The following is an 18,225-nucleotide window of genomic DNA, read 5'->3' on the forward strand; positions in this document are numbered from 1 at the left end:
GGTTAAAATTATGATTAACATTTAGTTGCATAGTCTATATAATGCACTTTGGATTGCAGTGTAGTAAGCGGAGTCATAAAAATGAAGTGTTGGGAAAACGAAATAAGGAATTTCATATACATCCTAAATGGACAGACACTCAATACACTCAGACTTCTCAGAAATGTTTGCAGGTGGATGTACTGCTTGCATAGGCTCAGCCAGTCTCATCAAATATAGATCTCTTGGTTTAGACTGATCTGATGTGTTAACTTTCCAAGTACAATGAAATAGTTCCTATGGTTGTGGCCTTCAGGAATTGATACAGAGCACTTACTGCCTCTATAGCTAAGACACAAACATCTCATGAAACAGTGTTTATAAACGTAACAGGAACAAAAAAAAAAAAAAAAGAGGCCTTTCTATATTATCAGCTCATACCAAAATCATTTCATCATCATCTTGCTGTTTCTATGTTTGAACTATGACTGCAAATTTATTTTGGTCAAAGTCCACCCGACTTTGCCCATTGGCAAGTAACACTCTGTACCCAACCTTCCTCGGTATGGCACGGGTCTGCAGACCCCGTTCGGGGGCTGACTGTGCCCCCGAATGCTCTCTCAGAAGTTCATAGTTTCTTTCATATACCAGCTTTTTACTTAAGGGTGAGTCCACGTAAGCGGATAGTTAAAGTACACAATGATCCCATCCCTTGAGAAACAGTTTCTTGCTGCAGAGGAAAGTAGGAAAGAGGTGACTATGAAATAAGCAAGGATACCATCTAGTGGTGCAACTGTACTCGCATATTTCAGAGGAACCTACACCATCAAATAACCTTTTGCTGAATATATTGATCTTAAACCCGAGTTTAAGATAGAAAATTAATTAGGAAAATTCAGTTATAGCAGAAGGGTAATTTTCTTTGGAACTGTTTCTCTGACATAGTCACAGAACTCACTGTGACATTAAGTCTCCATCTTAAAATAATACACCAAATATTTTCTGGAAAGAATGAAAACCACCATGCATTTCACACACACAGCTGGGAGATTTAAGAATTAAATTTGCAGCATACAATTTTTCGTTACAAGTTTGAATATACTCTTGCTTATGTAGAGAACACTCTTCAGTCCCCGGACACCTTGTTTCCCAGGTCATGTATTGCTCTTGTTGAGTTCCTGTCTCATTAGTGCTCCCTGGGCAAGCATATAGATTATTTCTGCCATGGAAGAACTTCCCTGTGTTATTTACAGAGAAGCAAAGACCACAAGACGCCAGAGTCTCAGATAAGATTACTCCAGTAGTTCAATCAAGCCAGGAACTAAATCAAGGCCTCCTGTGATACTCATGGAGCCCCCTCCTGTCCGCTGCATTAGCTACCTCGGGCATGTTACCATGGCATTAATGAAGGCTGTGTGGGAACAAGCGCAATCTGAAGCAATTTACAGGCCAGCAGTTTGCTGATTTCTTGACATAACAAGCAAGGCAGAGTGATAATTTTGAAGTTTCTTTCTAGCTCTTCAGGAGTGCAAAGCCTTGCATCCAGGAATGGTTGTCAAGTAAGTTATAAATGATCTCTTAGACATCTGACTAGATGTAATTCTCTGATCTCTCCTTTCCCTGCCTGTTATACAGTGGTATACGGAGGTTTTCTGAGGGTGGGATGAAGAAAAAGTGGCCTGGCCTGGCCCCTAGTCATATAAACTCCTGGTTACATGATGCACTTACCCAGCCCACCCACTCATCCAAACACCAGCAGCTCCATTTTTTTTATCATTACAGGCAAGTTCTGGGGGAGGCAAGCAGCGTGACTGTGTTAGCTTGCAAACAATCACAATATTTGAAATAGGAGAACATACCAAGTGTCCACTGCAAAAAACCAATCCATTTTGGAGTTCATTCTAGCTGGAGGGGCCAAGGCGAGGGAAAGCTGCTCTTTGTAAGAAAAATTTGCTATTAATGCAGAGTTTCTAAATCCTACTGCCGCTGCTTGGGCACTCTGCTAGAAGGCAAATAGGTGCATTCAGAGCTGACTTTTCAGCAAACTCCATTTACTGTTTTATGTGGCTCTGACAGACAAAAATACTCAAAAGTTGCCACCAAGCAAGGCTTGTAATAAAAAATAAAGATAAGAGCTCACACTTGCAAAGCTAAGGTGTAGCTAGATTTTCTTGCCTTGGGTGCTTAAAATGGGAAGTATAACCCTGCTTTCTGATGGCTACTGAAAGATATGATCACCAATATTTTTCTACACCTGAGAAATAGGAATGTGGAACAGAGATTTTGGAATGCCGCTTGCCTTTGAGGCTACAATTTTTCCATATTTTGAGAAGGCAGTTGTTCAAACAGCACAAAACAAAGCACAGCTTAGAATTTTAGGCCAACACCTCTCCACTGCCGACAGTTGCTGTGTTTCAGCCCTGGTCCTCTCACAGCTTTGAGCTTTCCGTGGAAGTGCTGTGCTGCCAGTTCTGGTTCCCACCAGGCAGCTGAGGATGGTGCAGCAGCACAGCTCCTGGTGAGGCCATCAGGAAACACACGTCTCGGGCCAGAATGGCTAAGCCACTCATGTTATACATGCATATATACACATTCACGTCCACACACATTAATAAAGAGGTGTAGAAAGCTAAGATAAAGTTGGAAATGCTAGGTTTACTAAAAACAGAAGGCCAGTGCTTTGTCTCTGAAACAAGAGAGACAAAAGTCCTGTATCTAATGTCCAGCTAGAAAAGCCCACGCTGCAAATGCACTCAATGGGAATTTTGCCCTACGTGTTTAAACGTACACTGGAAAGAGCAGCATGTTTTGTGCTTATATTTGCAGCTGCAGAATGTGATACAGTCCCATTGTTTTTCGGATCCATAGTGTAGTTCCCCTCACCATCTAAATATTTCTCTCCACCGAGTCAGGGATTTGTTTCAGCGTGCACATGCATAAGTTGAACACCTCCACTACAACAGTAATGCTCAAGGGCCAAACGATGGTGTTCTTCGTACCCACATATGCTTTGGATAAACACTTCAAAACAGTTCTTGTTAAACCGATCTTCAGAAAAACAGTCTCTCCATCAGTGACAAATACTGTGTAAATTTTCTCTGAAGGTGGGGGGTTGAAAATACTCTCCTTGAATAGCGAGGAAAAAATCCTGGAGCAGAGAGGGAGAAAAGCACCCCTTTCTCCCCGCTGCTGGTGTTCTGAGACTAGCCTCTAAAGACGCACAGAGGCACTATAGAATTAGGCTGTGAGAGCGGGCTGGGGCGAAGGCAAGCCTGGAAGGGGTGATGTTTCCCAACAGGCCTTGTTTCACTGTGGTTTTAATGTTATTTGCTTGCAGTTGAGCCAAGGCTAATAACCTTCCACTGGCAGCGACATCCACAGCAGTGTCAGAGCAGTTGAGCCCCTGCACTGCTGTTTCCCCCAGCTAAAAGCAGTGTGTATGACACAACTGCTTTGCATTAGCCATACGCTGGGTGGTCACCACATGTAAAATGCCTTGTGACAGAATTAAAATTTAGCTGAGGGTTTTATGTTCTGCCAGATGTACTTCTGGAAAGTGGTTATTAATGTGGGGTTAAGTCTCTCATCTTTACACATTTTCAAATCAAAGCCTTGTCTTGTAAGTACAAGTGAATAGCTACTGTTAATTTGTAATTAACATAGGAATTGGTACAGGCAAGACTTTGGAGGTCTCAACAGCTAAAAGGCACAAACTGAATTCCACTAGCACGTCTAAAGGATCCATTTAATGTTTCTATGTGCTGTTACAGAGTAGAGAAGCAAGAGCAGCTCAGATCTGTGAGGCTTTCTATCTACCATGGTCACACTGAGAAAGTGACGGAGCTGTGCTGCTCTGAGTCACTTCTGAGTCACCAGCTTGCCAAAGCTCCACACCAAACACCTCCTATGAAAGCTTTATTCAACTAGGTACAAAATGGGGTGCTCTGCTATTGTGGCTAGGAACTCTAAGATATGCCATAGACTTAGGTGTGATGAAGAGGAGGTAGTTTGGGACTGGCTCAGATGCAGAAAATGTCTTTCCCATGCAGTCCCGCACAGACAGCCCACTTCAGGACAGGACTAGATAGGCAGGCAGGTCTCGGGGCAATCCAAGGCTCTTGGCTTCACTCACTTGACTGGCAGCAGCTCTGTGCCAACGTTGCTCCCCAGGTGAAAAGTAGCTCTAACAGAAGAACTGTCCTTGAACTTCTCACAGACTGTCAGTGGCTGAGGCTTTACTTCAGGACTCTTCTCTAATTAAAACCCAAATCCCCACACTTCTCAAGAGTGTGCACATGTAGGTGACGAAGTAAATCCTTTAACACAAGTTGGTGTAAATATTGTGGTACGCATGTCCCTGTTGATGTATAGAAGTTCATGGTAGCTTGTACTACCTAAGACATTTTTGTTATGGAACTAAGAGTTTTCAGAGAACATGCTCAGCTGAGCACATCTTATTTCAGAATTTATAGAGGTAGGGGTGAATATGTGTATAAAAATCAGATGGAAAGATTTCACCGAAGACTACGCATAAGATACAGCAAGAGTACAGGACCACATCAGATGTATGGAACAAAGCAAACATCTTCCAGGATTCTGTGACTGAGGTAACTAAACCACCTTTTTTTTTTTATGATGGGGCTTTGTTGTTCACTGATTTCAAGTGTCAACTACTTTAAATTATGCTAAAGGTCGTCATTTGCATGAAAAAGACATAATGAAGGAACGCCTTTTACATCTGGGTTAATCACCATCACTAGCCATTCCCCTCTTCCCTCTCCCCAAAAGATATACTGACCTCCAGAATGTAGTATAAGATGGTTTGTGCTGATGAACTGGAGGAGTGACAACGTTTCAGGATAAAGCCCCTTCACAAGGGAGTCCTTGTCTACAGGTGCCTCTGTTGTCAAGCAAGCAGGAAGAGTTCCTCTTTTTTTTGCAACAGACACAAAAGCTCTTGCTGTTCCCTTCTGGTAGAGCCCTACTTCTCACTTCTTCATCCAACAGCAAGCAAGCCAATTTCTTCATTTGCTCCTCACATTCCCCAGAGAAACACCAAAGCCACGCTAGCATGTAAAGAAACCACAAGTGACAACAGACTTGGTCCAGAAGTTAGTTCCCTCATCAGCAGGTCCCTAAAGCATATATTCTGTCCTTTCCCTGAAAAGGTTTCATTCTTGAGGATGGAGACCACTGGTGTAAAGAGGTATTGGGGAGGTAGCCCATGCCTTTCCCTCAGCGCCCCATACACCTGAGCAAGTGCGTTTCTACCACCTTAAAAGTACTAGTGAGCACTGTCTTGATATCCTTTCAACTGACTGACAACATTCCTTAGCTCTTTTCTTTTTCCCCCTACTCTCCTCTGGCTTAAGAGTGGATAGTGCTCAGGAGATTATTTGGAGCAGCCTTTTATTTTGTTTCACAAGAAACTCAGCCTACCTAAGGTAAACTCTTCCAGCAGTCCTAGAGGAGAGGCTGTGAATGCTTTCTGGGTGCTTTGTATGGCTGATGAGTATTCAACAGCAAGTCTAAGGACAGGGTTTGCTAATGAAGTTGTGACTGAAGCAACTGAAGACTGCAGAGAAGTGGACTGGGGTTACTCCAGGGTGGACTGGCACAACATAGCACTTAGGAAGAGGCACAGTGTTGTACAAGAGAGTGTACTGCAAGGGTCAAGTAATGCTATTTATGTCTCTTGCAATCAGTGGTTTAATTTACATGGCTCATCTTGTTTTCTCTTGTGCCTGTTAATCTGAGGAAAACATCAACTGGATGGAAATTAAAGTAGGATATAGTCCTTATCACAGATCATCCACATACTACATCAAAATTAGAATTCATTAGTATTAGCTATTACAGGTATTATGCTAAAAAACCTATACCAGAGGTGTTTCCAGGGTCAGAAAGGCCTACCCCCATATCCTGACCACCTCCACAAGAAGAAAAGACCAATTATAGTTGTAGGCATCTCCATTCTGAGGGGAACCGAGGCTCCACTATGCCAGGCAGACCCTCCTCTTAGGGAAGTCTGCTGCCTCCCTGGGGCCCAAGTTAAGGGCATCGCTAGGAAACTTCTGAGCCTGGTTTGGCCCTCAGACTGTTACCCATTGCTGCTCTCCCATGTGGGTGGTGATGAAGCCACAACGTGTAGTCCTAGGGCAATCAAAAGAAAGATGGGGACAAACTTTTTAGCAGGACAAGGGCTAATGGTTTTAAACTAAAAGAGGATAGATTCAGACTAGGTATAAGGAATACGTTTTTTACACTAAGGATGGTGAAACACTACAGCAGGTTGCCCAGAGAGGTGGTGGATGCCCCATCCCTGGAAATACTCAAGGTCAGGTTGGACGGGGCTCTGAGCAACCTGATCTAGTTGAAGATGTCCCTGCTCGTCGCAGGGGGGTTGGACTAGATGATCTTTAAAGGTCCCTTCCAACCCAAGGTATTCTATGATTCTATGACCGTGCAAAATGAGATCCTCTTACTTGAGATGTATATTTTAACTCTCTAGATAAAAGCACTAATCCCAAGAACGTATAAAGTAACAAAACAAAGACAGAGGAAGGAAGGAAGGAAGGAAGGAAGGAAGGAAGGAAGGAAGGAAGGAAGGAAGGAAGGAAGGAAGGAAGGAAGGAAGGAAGGAAGGAAGGAAGGAAGGAAGGAAGGAAGGAAGGAAGGAAGGAAGGAAGGAAGGAAGGAAGGAAGGAAGGAGGGATTGTTCTCCTCTACTAGACCGGACTAGACAGATGGATTGTTCCTGTCTACAGAGGAAAAAGGATGGCTTACTAACATCACCAAAGAAAGCACTTGGGGGAAAGGAGACACATGCCAGTAGCCCAGTTGCCAATATAGTCTTCCTTATCCATGAAGCAAGCCTTGCAAGCTTTCATATCAAGTAAAGGCAGATAGTATATCATTTCAATGGAAACTAAGACACCCTTGTCAACAATGATGTCCCTCCTGCCTTTCTTTGTGGAAAGAGAAAGGAGTCACTCTCTGTTTGTCCTATTTCTACCATGAAACAACGCATACAATTGCTGTGCCTCTGACAGACTCCATCACCATATGGCAGACACGATTTTGCAGAGGAACAAGGTGAAGCAACTCGAGCATCCTGCCAGACAGATCTGAATTCAAGAAAACCATGGTCACACTCTTCAGACCTGAGACTCTCAAGGCAGGCCTTCAAAGATACATTTTAGCACTTTAACACTTCCACCTACAGACTTCCAGAAGAGCCGTTGCATTCTGTAGAGCTGTTTTTTTACATGCTGGAGGACTTGGCTGTAATTCAGAGCCATTATAGAGTCATTACCAGCAGTCAATATACACAAAGGCAGTCCTTGGCAGAGCAGTCCCTCTCATCAGCCTGACCCTTTTATCTTCATAGCTTCAGCTCCAGCTGAGCTTCATCACAGGTCAGACCCAGAGTTCACATCCTTCAGCACGCATCCACCTCAGCGGTCCTTAGTCATTACATCTCCTAGCCAAAACATCCACTCCTTGTGGAGAAGGGGATAGGAGAACATAACATTTCCAACTTCTACATTAAGTAAGGAAAGATTTGTGGGGTTTCCCCCATTCCCAACTCAGCTCTGAGCTGCTTTGACTTTAACTTCCCAGTCTTACTCCTGCTTGACGTTGGAGACATTTTTGCCCAGACTTCCTGGCCTGTGGACCTGGAGAGCAGCTGCCAACAGCAAGGTGCTGAGCAGTAACTGGACTTGCATTGCCCCACAGTGCTGGGCTGCAATCACCGAGACTCCTCACAGAAGTATTTAAATTAACCTGGCTGCAATTCAGAAACAAACACACGGCTCTCCTCCCGCTCAAAGCTTTCATGGACCCAGGCCCTCTATAAAAGCAGCCATTTGTGTTTGCCCTCTTGATTCCACTGATCTTCTAATTAAAGGCTGTGGTGCTCACACTCAGGAATTACTGCTGTGCTCCAGAGAATTTACCAGAAGAGAAGGGGGATGTTACTGCCTTACACAGATCCCTGACATCCGCTGTCCCTGCAGTGGCCTCAGGTATGTTTTTCATGTTTTATGTTTGGTACCTTGTGACAGAGTGTACTGGTTCTGGCTGGGATGGAGTTAATTTTCTCCACAGCAGCTGGCATGGGGCTGTGTTTTGGATCTGTGACCAAAACAGTGCTGATAACACCCCGATGTTTAGCTGTTGCTGAGCAGTGCTTGCACAGCATGGAGGCCTTCTCTGTTTCTCACGCTGTCCCCGCAGCCAGTAGGCTGAGAGGGGGCACAAGAAGTTGGGAGGGACACCGCCAGGACAGCTGCCCCCAAGTGACCACAGGGATATCCCAGACCATATGGCATCGTTCTCAGCAATAAAAGCTGGGGGAGGAATTTTCCAGGGGGCCGCAGCTTGGGGACTGGCTGGTGGTGAATGATTGCTTTTTGCATTATTTTTTTTTCCCTGCTTTGCTTATTAAACTGTCTTTATCTCAACCCACAGGTTTTCTCACTCTTGCCCTTCCGATCCTCTCCCCCATCCTGCTGGGGAGGAGTGAACAAGCAGCTGTGTGGAGCTTAGCGGCCCACGTTGGTTAACCCACATGTAAGACTTTCTCCAGCATCTAATCTGGGAGAAAGGCTTTCTTCAGATAATGCCAGTTTTTCATTTTGGAAAAGCTATATACATTTGGTGGTATAGCTGGATAGCACTGATAGTGGTATAGCAGTGATACAATACATATAGCAGTGAATACAATATGTATAGATCTCCAGTTGGTGGAACCTATATGCAAATGCAATAAGGGCAATTCCCTTACATCTGTCCTTTATGATGATGCATACATAGATGAGCAGATAAATTAACATGGAAACTGTTAGTGGTGGAAAATAAGGACAGTGTTTTATTAGCGTTCCAGTTATCAACTGCACAGTAGTTGCCAAATGCTAGGAAACTGCCTTGCTTCATAGTCACATATCTACCAGGCTTTTATTTCATGCAGAAATGAAGTCTGTCCTTGCTATATGCCATAACGTGTACTCCATCATACATTATCATAACATTAATTACGGTGAGCTGCAAGGTAAAAATACATATCCTTCTCTCATCACCAAGTAGTTAAGATTGGATTAATCCATCAGAAAGCTGGTGTCACCACTGTAGACCTCTACACCTGAACTAGGTCCCATAGGCTTCCTTTATAGATGAGGGAGAGAAGCTGGTGTTTCTAGAGCACAGTTTGTCTCAGCCCAAAGCCAACATCTCAATTTTATCCATTGACTCATGCTCTCAAATTTCTTCTTCTCGATGCCAATTATGAAGGCATCCTAAATGTCCCTGTAACAGATAGATGGCTACCACCTTAATTACTCTATGACTTACACAATCATAGAATCATGGAATGGTTGGAGTTGGAAAGGACCTTAAAGATCATCTAGTTCCAACCCCCCCTGCCATGGGCAGGGACACCTTCCACTAGACCAGGTTACTCAATGCCCTATCCAACCTGGCCTTGAACACTTTGAACACTTATGTCAGAACTGGCCTTAGGCAAAAGTAGTCCCAGCAACTCTTCAAGGATGCTGCATTTCCGTTTAAGTCAACCTCTCTCAAGCACACTACTATGGTATAACTGAGCTGTCGTGACTGCCCTCAGGCAGGATTTACCCCCAAGCCCGCAGATGTACTTACAGTAAGTGATCACACTGATCTCACATACCTTCAACTCACTGTAGGGTAAGTGCAAATGGGCAGTAATCGGGAGAACGGTGACATGCAGTAATGGCTTCCTGTGCCTCCAGCGCCTGCACCACCATGTACCTGCATCCCGCTGCCCAGGGCACCACCAGCCAGCTGTAGACACTGGTGGTTTGTTTGAGAGGTAGGAAGTAGGGAATGGGTTCGGGGTCCTTTTTCTGTGAAGTGAGTCATATTACAAGAAACTTAAGGAAGGCGCAGATCTGAGGTGTTTGCTAGGCAGGTGCAGATAGTGCAGCTGAAGATGGGGACTTGGACTGCCTTGGGGCTTAGATTTTGGCAGAAGAATAGGAAAATTATTTTCTAAAGAATAGTTTACAACCTCAGCTTCCATTTCAGGAGCTCTGCATTGTATAAGGCCAGCTTTGTCTCCTACACCTACCCTGCTTGTCATAGCTACCTTTGTTAGGAGATCTTCTGAACTCAGAAACAGCCCTTAATTGTAGGTCTAGTTCTTCCTTACGCTAACCTCCAACTGAAACATGGAAAGAAAATAAGTATTACCACTGAGTTCTACACTTAAGAGAAAGAAATCTGCCAAAAGGTTATATACATAGCAAAGATTTTTCTGTACGTCTTCCTAGATTAGATATCTGAGCAAAAGCTTTACTCACAGACAGCATTGAACACCACGAGTACTATTACACTTGGACAATGCAGAAAGTTCCCAAGTATTTCCAGATGCTTTTTCAGGTGAGATGATTTTATTGCAGTAATGGGAACGCATTGGGTTAAACGTGCTAGGTACATCTACCTGCACTGAAGAAAGATGATCCAGAGACTTCCTCTTTGCAAGGAGATAGATGAGGACTGGATATGACATAGCACTCACTTTTTACGTGACTTTCCAGAGGCAGGCATCTTTGTGCAACTGTAGCAGGTTTTTATCAGTTTTGTCTTGTTATACTTATTTAAAAATAATGTATCGATAGACGTGGCAGGTTCTCCCTTAGAAATGATCACTGCAGTTATGGTCCCTGTGTGCTGCTCATGGCACACAGGGACTGAAACAACACTTGCACAGCCATTTGCAGTCTCTCCTGACAGCCCAGACGCAGGAGCCATCCCAGGGCTGACTGTGACCCAGGGATTTGTGCACTGCCACTGCTGTGAGGCAGGCTGAAGTTACAACCACCATTCGTCACCGAGCAATTCAGAAACAGGACTTTCCTTGCCATTTTTAGCCCTCTCTTTTGTAGGCTGCAAGATGTGTGCTTTGCCATCCTCTCAGAGGAGCTGCCTGCAGTCTCCCTTACCTATGTATCAGGGACCATTAGCATCACACTCATTCATTCAAGTTGCTTTGCTATACTTGCATCTTACAGTGAATGAACAGGTGATGACAAAAGCAAAGACAGTCAAAGATACTATATATAGATTAAATACTTTGGGCCATTTTTAATTTTATTATAGGTATCAATGACTTTTCAGCTGAAATGTATGGGGAAAAAATAGAAATAAATGATACTGTGATTTACTGTGAACTTTCCTCCCCCAAAGTCTTTGGTTTTGAACAGTGTGTACTGCCCTTCCCCCAGGATCACGGGATCCTTCATGTTGGAAGGGCTCTCAGGATGTCTCTAGACCAACCTCCTGCTCAAAGCACGATGAGCTGCAAGATCAGCCCAGGTTGCTCAAGGCTTTATCCTGTCTGGAAACATCCCGGCTTTGCATATAAAATCCAAACCCATCCTTGCTATCCTGTCTTTTCTTCACTAAGTCTTGTTGCAGGTAGAACCAATGTAACACCGTATTCTTGAACCTTTTATGGCCATATTTCAAAGATTAAACTGTAAGCTTTTTTCCCTAGGCGTTCATTGTAAACTGAATAAGGTTGATAAATAGATCTCAATTAAAAACATGTGCAGCCACCTGCTGTGAATGATTCCCCACTAACTTACAGTGCAGTAGATCTAAAGTTGGTTTAAATGTGCTTGAAATTAGGCATGTGCTTAGAAATTTTGCCACCCTGGGATACAAATAATTCTGAAACAGGGTGGAAAACCAAAGGAAGAAAGTCTTCAAACAGACTGCAGATGTTCAGCTGGCTCTTTTGGTCAGTATTTGCATTGTTTGAAAGATAACTGTGGAGCATCTCTCGGTTATCCCCAAGGCTCCCATCTGGCTGTTTACCAGTGAAATCTGAAAGGCTCCGCGTGATTTCTAGTATGTCAAGTAGGTTGGTTTTGTTTCCGTGCGCAGAGATGTTCTTGTCCAAAGGCGCTGCGTGGAGAAACTGTCAGGTCATGAATAAGAGATAAAAAGCCCATTATTTTATAACCAACTTCATTGGGCTGGTTCAGGAACTGCTTCCAACCGCAGAGATGCCATCAGCGGGCAGGTGACTTCCACGATGGCTTTATAATCATACTGAAATTTAAAAAATAAGTACCTAATGCTTATGTTGACTACCACAACTGCCCTGTACCCCAATGCAGTACACACACAGCTGGGTGCTCAGGGAGCGTTCAGGCGCATAAACGCAGACTCACGCTGCCGGGACAAAGCAGAGCTGTGGGGCTGGGATGACGGTGGCGGTGGGGACACGTGTCGCCCCCGGTGTCGCCTGGCCCGGCGGGGGGCGAGGGGCGCTGACCTCGGCCCCACCGCTTCTAGCACTTTCTCCACACCGACGGAGGTGTGGTGCTGAGCCGGGGTCCAGCCTTCCCGCCGAGGAAGCGGGACTCGGGGGGTCGGGTAGTGGCCCCGGACCCCGCGGCCCCGGCCAGGCTATCCTCCGCCCCGCGGCTCCCCGGCACCGACACCCGCGGACCCGGCGCGCCCCCCGCGCTCCCCCCTCCCCCCCCCACCCCGCGCTTTGGTCGTGCCCTGCTCCTCCCTCTCCCCCCGCCGCGGAGCGCAGTGGGCCAGCCCACCCCGATATAACAGGCGGGTGGGCGGCTCCGCGCCGCAGCGCTGAGGGCTGCGGGGGTCGCCGAGTCGAGCGCCGCCGGGAGGGAGACATCGTCGTGCTCGGGGCGCAGCCTGCCTTCTTCTCGATTCCCCACCGCCCGCCTTCTTCCCGGCTCCCCGCCGACCTGCAGTCATGGCCTGGCAGCCGATGGAGATCAACCCCGAGGTGCGCGACGGGCGGCGGGGCCGTGGGTAGGGGATGGGGAGCGAGGGGCGAGATGGGGCCGGGGGCGGGCGGTGTGGCGCCGTCTCTCCCCCGCACTCACCCTTTTTTTTTTTTCCCTCCCCTTATTGTCTTCCAGATGCTGAACAAAGTGAGTCTCCGCCGCAGGACCGCCGCGGGCGGATGGGCGCCGCCCCTTCTCCCTCCATCCCTCGGCATCCTGCCCTGCCGGGGCAGCGCCGGCCGGAGCGGAGCAGCGCGGTACCGCTACGCGGGGCGCGGCCGCACCTGCGGAGCGGCGCCGGGGCCGCGCCCTGCCCCGGCGGCGGCGGCGCCCCCTCGGGTGGGCGGTGTCTGGTGCGCGGCCGGCAGGGGGCGCCGCGGGGCCGCGCGTTGTGCTGTGTCACCGGGGCGCGGCGGCCCGGGGGGGCGGCCGGGCCCCGTTGTTGAGGGGCGTGTAGGTGGGGGGGAATGGGGTGACCGGGCCACCCGCTCGTTGTGCCCCGTACAGGTGCTGTCCCGCCTGGGGGTGGGTCCCGGCTGGCGCTTCGTGGACGTGCTGGGCTTCGAGGAGGAGTCGCTGGGCGCCGTGCCGGCCCCGGCCTGCGCGCTGCTGCTGCTGTTCCCCCTCACCGAGCAGGTAGGCGGTGGGGGGGGTGGTGGTGGTTGTGCCCCTCCTGGACCGCTCTCCTTCACAAGCCCGCTGGGCTGCAGCCCTGGAGGTGACAGCGGGATGGGCTGGGTTCAGGCACACGGCCTGTGGCTGCCCCGGTGCTGTGTGGCAGCTGGTGCCCCGCGGGGCTTCTGTCACCCCGGCTAGGCCATCTCTGGCACAAATTTCCCTGGAGGGAAAAGCAGGCTGTTGTCACCAGGGATGCGTGTACCTGCTGGCTGCTGTCATCTCTGCAAGCATCAGGTGGTTGGGATGGGCTTGGTTTGCAGTGAGGCTGGTGGGTGGTACCTGCTTGGCCCCAGCCTCCGAATAGCCTGAACTAAAACGAACTGAGCAATAAAATAAGGCCTCTTATTTCAATACCCCTCTTAATGCTTTGGTCTGTGTATCAGACTGAGGAAAAAATACGAGCAGTCTTGAGAGCAAGGAATAGCAGTTCTGTTACCATGCTGAATCATTGCGTCTGGAGAGGCCTAGATTGCTTCTGTGTGACTAATGCATTTTGTCCACTAGATGCTAAGGAAGCAGATGAGGAGATGGATGTTGAAATAAACTATATTTAACAGGTTCTTTAAAAGAAGAATTTCAGCCTTTCAGTAGTGATGGATTTAACGCTTGTCTGGACGTTGTTGTGATGGGGAGGGGTTAATGAAGGGAACCTAAAGGTACAAAGGCAAACTATTGCAGAGGTGCTGAGTAGTCTCATTAAACAGACCAAAACAATTGAGGGGGATATAAAAGAGCCTATCCATTATATGATTTTCCCATCCCAAGCTATTTCCAGTGTACAGACAGATGGAGAGGCTAAGAACAGTGCCTTTGGATATGTCTGAGTCATGCAGGTAGTCCATTAATACTTGGCCTATGTCCAATACAGACATAACGATGCCTTACTGGACTTATGCCACGAAGATGACTTTATGGGTGAATCTGTCCAGTCCTGGTATTGATTCTCCTGCACAACTTGCTTGTCTAGTAGTTTGCACAATAAAAAGATGTCACTCTGAAATGCTTAAAATGGTTACATGTTTACAGCATGAGAACTTCAGGAAACAACAAACTGAGAAAATAAAGGATCAAGAAATCAGTTCCAAGGTGTATTTCCTGAAGCAGACAGTCAGTAACTCCTGTGGGACAATTGGTCTGATACATGCAGTTGCTAATAATAAAGACAAACTGAAGCTTGGTGAGTATGAATGTTCTGAAGTGGTTGAATTTCCATTTTCTTGTGACAGAGAGAAATTGAGTGGGTATAGGCTATAGGAGGCACCTGGGGTGTTCATGCAAGCCATGCCAAGGTGTGCTCTAGTGCTTCAGTTGGTGAGTGGGTCTTTCAGCTCTTGGAGAGGCATGTGTGATCTCACCTGCTGCCTGAATTGCAGAAAGGAACTTTGACTCCTGTCTGGGAGTTGCAGAGGTACCATCCTAGTGAGCAATGCAAGAGGGAAAAGGGCAGGGAGTAGCACTGGCCAAAGTCTGTTTGTAACTGGGAAGTATCATGTTCAGCGGTAGCTGTTGACACTGCTGTTAATCTCAACCGAAGAGAGAAGGTTATTCATGCTACTTAATGCCTAATGTAAACAGACTTGCTCAGTGTAGTTTGTAAATCAGTCTAAAACATGTTTTCTTTTTGCTGGGAAAGTAGTATAAGGGTTAGTAAGTAAACTTTTCCTGCAGAGGTAATAGTTTTGATGGTTCTCTTCCTATAGAAAAGGGTATAAAACTGCCTTAGGCAGCTGGTGGCTGGAAACCCCTAGAAAATGGGACTGCAAGGTATTGACAAAATAGGGTTGTCAGAGTCCAGAAAATACTTAATTATTCAAAGCTAGAGATCTGCGAAATATAACTTAGTTTTGTTATTCCAAGAGAACTTGTTAACTCTTTGGGTGGTGTGGGATTCCTTCTTATACACAGGAAAACACATATGGAAGGCTAAATGAGAGCAGCTTTGCTTTACTCTTCTGGAAAGGATTCTCTGAAATAACACGCTCTTGATGAGTGAAATGAATAATGCAGCACATCACGTAAGACCTAGAACTCGGCACATCTTAACACTGCACTAGTAATCTATGTTCTGGAAAACCACAGTAAGCCTATCAAGAGCAAGTGCTGTGTTCTTTGAAGGCAGGGAGACAACTTCATCTACCCATATTCTGTTAGTTGATATTTAGGTGTCCTCACAGCTGGCACCTTTCTTGAATTTCTTCAAAATGGGACCAAACACCTCTGCCAAATCTGCAAGGTGGAAATCAGAAAAGCTAAATCCCATTTGAAAGTGAGTTCCAAGACAAGCACCCAGAGTACCCTGAAGCACCTGAACTCAGGCTGTTTGTGTAGATTGTTGTTAATAGCATCTGGATAAATAGCTTGCTTCAAGTGGTAGTTACAATATGCTTGTGCTGGAGGTGGTTCCAGGCTAAATGCAGTGACTCCTGGTTAGTGCAACAAATGTTGACTACTGTGGGCTGCACCTGAACTGTAACTGATGCTTTGCTTATACTGAATAAAATCTTTGATCGTCTTGTGTAGATGAGGGGTCTGCCCTGAAGAAGTTTCTTGAAGAAACAGCTGATATGTCTCCTGAAGAGAGAGCTAAGCATTTTGCAAATAATAAGGTACATGAATGATGCAAACTGCTGACACCTGTTGGCACTTAAGGATGTAGTAACCTTTATCTGCTTTCTCTTAAGGCTATACAAGAAGTCCACAATTCGGTTGCACAAGAAGGACAATGTCGGGTAAGATATGAATGTGTAAAATCTTGGGAGCAGGGGTTAATGAAGGTGGTAGAGCAATACAATTTTTTTTTTTGTCTGGCACATAGCTGTTGCAGCTCATGAGGAAAGAGAAGTGAGTGACTCACAGGTAAATGCTTGTGCAGGGTTTTCTCTTCAAACATGGAAAATTTGGGTTCAGACCCAAACCTCACCCAGTCTGAAAATGTGAATGTATATTAGGATTTCTGGTGCTTGACCTTTTAGAGGTCTTGGCAGAAATATCTTCAGCTGAGCTCAAGTTTAGTCCTTTGCTGTTGACACGTCCTCTGTCCTGTAGTCACAAGTAGGGTTTGCAGGACTAGGCTTTTTTCAGCCTAACAAAGGTGTCTAATGGTCTCTCCTAAGGTTGAGGACAACAGTATGAACTTCCACTTCATCATGTTTGTCAACGTGGATGGACATCTGTATGAATTGGGTAAGGTCCTGAGGACACTGCAGTTGGACTGGGCTTACTTTACACTGTACAGCAGTGTTGGGGGCTCAGGCTAGATGCTTGATGCTAATTAAGCTGTTTGCTGAGGCTCTCAACTCTCAAAGCCAACACATAATTTGTACCTTCACATGAAGACTTTCAACTGAAGGTGGGTTGCACTGAAGGCCTAGAACTTCTTGTAAAGGATGTAATTTCCTGTAGAGCTGGGAATACTTAGTCCTCTCCTCACTCAAGCTGTGTATTGACAATTTATTCTGACTTGCCCAGTATCTTCATGTGTGTATTTGTTTCTTGGGCCCAGCATGCTCAGTTCTGCTAATTTGGAAGTAATACTAGCACACTGACTGATATGACTTTATTTCACAGATGGGCTTATGCCATTCCCCGTAAATCACGGCACAAGCTCGGATGACTTGCTATTGACGGTAAGAGTTTTCCCTTGCTACTTGTTTCCTTGAAAACAAGGCTTTTAAGAGGGTGAGCGGTGTGTATTCAGTGTGTAGGGGCTGCACCTACTTGCTGTACAAGTTTGTGATTCTTGTACTGTGGTAACAAGGCAGTATTGTGCCACAAAGCTAGATACCTCTTAAGTGTATTTATTAGCTGGTGCTGCAGGACCTTGTAACCTAGTTGGTGGGACCCAGAGAGGAGCTGCAAAGACTTGATCTCTACAGCAAGTGTATTCTGATAGTCTAATTGGCTTTTTCTTTTCCTTCCAAGGATTCTGCTAAGATCTGCAGACAATTTACAGAACGTGAAAAGGGGGAAGTTCGTTTTTCTGCTGTGGCTTTTTGCAAGTCTGCTTGAGGCTCTGAAGAGATGCAAGGAAAACAGTCTTAATAGCACACCAGTAAATGCAGTCTAAACTCCAGTGCTTCAGTACTTGTTAAACACAGCTGTTCTGGTAACTTAAATTGTTTCCACCTTTTGCTATACACAGGAGCAACATCAGCTGAGCTTATGCAAAAGGATGAGCTCAAGTTTTAATGTGAACAGTTTGGACACATCAGATGTCTTTAGACTTTTTTCACATGTTAGTAGAAAATGCTTAACAGGGCTTGTTTAATCTGTATCATGTGATTTGAGCTGTTGGTTGATATTTCCTTGTCTTTAATGAGAATAAAACATTCTGCTGGAAGACAAGTAGACTAAGTGATTACTGTAACTTTCTCCAAAAGGAGTTGTGTGGCATCCTCTATAAACCTTGTTTTCAAAGGGACCCTCAAAGCTCTCCTTGGAGTGGAAGTTAATGTCAGCCTCAGGTTGGCAGGACAATTGCTTTTTCTAGTGTCCCAAAGGCCTCTAAGGGTGGAGAGACGCACCACTGTTTGTGTAGCATGTCCCAGTGCTTTACTACCCTTCTGGTAAAGCTTGTCCCAATGTCCAGTCTGAAACTTAAGTGGCAATTTGCCATCCTGAATACATTTTAGTTAGAGGGGTAGGGTGTGATAAACACTCAACTGTCAACCTGAAGCTGTCTGCTCCTAAACTGAGGGTATTTGTATTAATGGTCCAAGCAATAGAACACCCACTTTGAAAGGGTTGGTGGTGTGTTTCC

At 46.0% G+C, this 18,225-nt stretch overlaps 1 protein-coding gene across 1 annotated transcript; it reads left to right on the forward strand.

Annotated features, from left to right (window-relative positions):
* Positions 1-12,612: 12,612 nt before the first annotated feature.
* Positions 12,613-17,810, forward strand: UCHL1 (ubiquitin C-terminal hydrolase L1). The gene is made up of 9 exons (XM_074587913.1): positions 12,613-12,787; positions 12,924-12,935; positions 13,296-13,424; positions 14,493-14,643; positions 15,987-16,072; positions 16,148-16,195; positions 16,580-16,649; positions 17,034-17,092; positions 17,388-17,810. Exons 1-9 carry the CDS (start codon positions 12,755-12,757, stop codon positions 17,472-17,474), a joined length of 675 nt encoding a protein of 224 aa, XP_074444014.1. The 5' UTR covers positions 12,613-12,754; the 3' UTR covers positions 17,475-17,810.
* Positions 17,811-18,225: the final 415 nt, after the last annotated feature.

Source organism: Larus michahellis, chromosome 5 (genome assembly GCF_964199755.1).
Source record: "Larus michahellis chromosome 5, bLarMic1.1, whole genome shotgun sequence".
In the NCBI taxonomy this organism is placed as follows: Eukaryota; Metazoa; Chordata; class Aves; order Charadriiformes; family Laridae; genus Larus; species Larus michahellis.

Excerpts from the sequence above, each read along its gene's own strand:
- UCHL1 (XM_074587913.1), top strand. The coding sequence starts at position 12,755 with ATGGCCTGGCAGCCGATGGAGATCAACCCCGAG. Across the intron at positions 16,196-16,579 it reads CACAAGAAGGACAATGTCGG|GTTGAGGACAACAGTATGAA; the intron begins GTAAGATATGAA and ends GTCTCTCCTAAG. Across the intron at positions 16,650-17,033 it reads TGGACATCTGTATGAATTGG|ATGGGCTTATGCCATTCCCC; the intron begins GTAAGGTCCTGA and ends TTTATTTCACAG.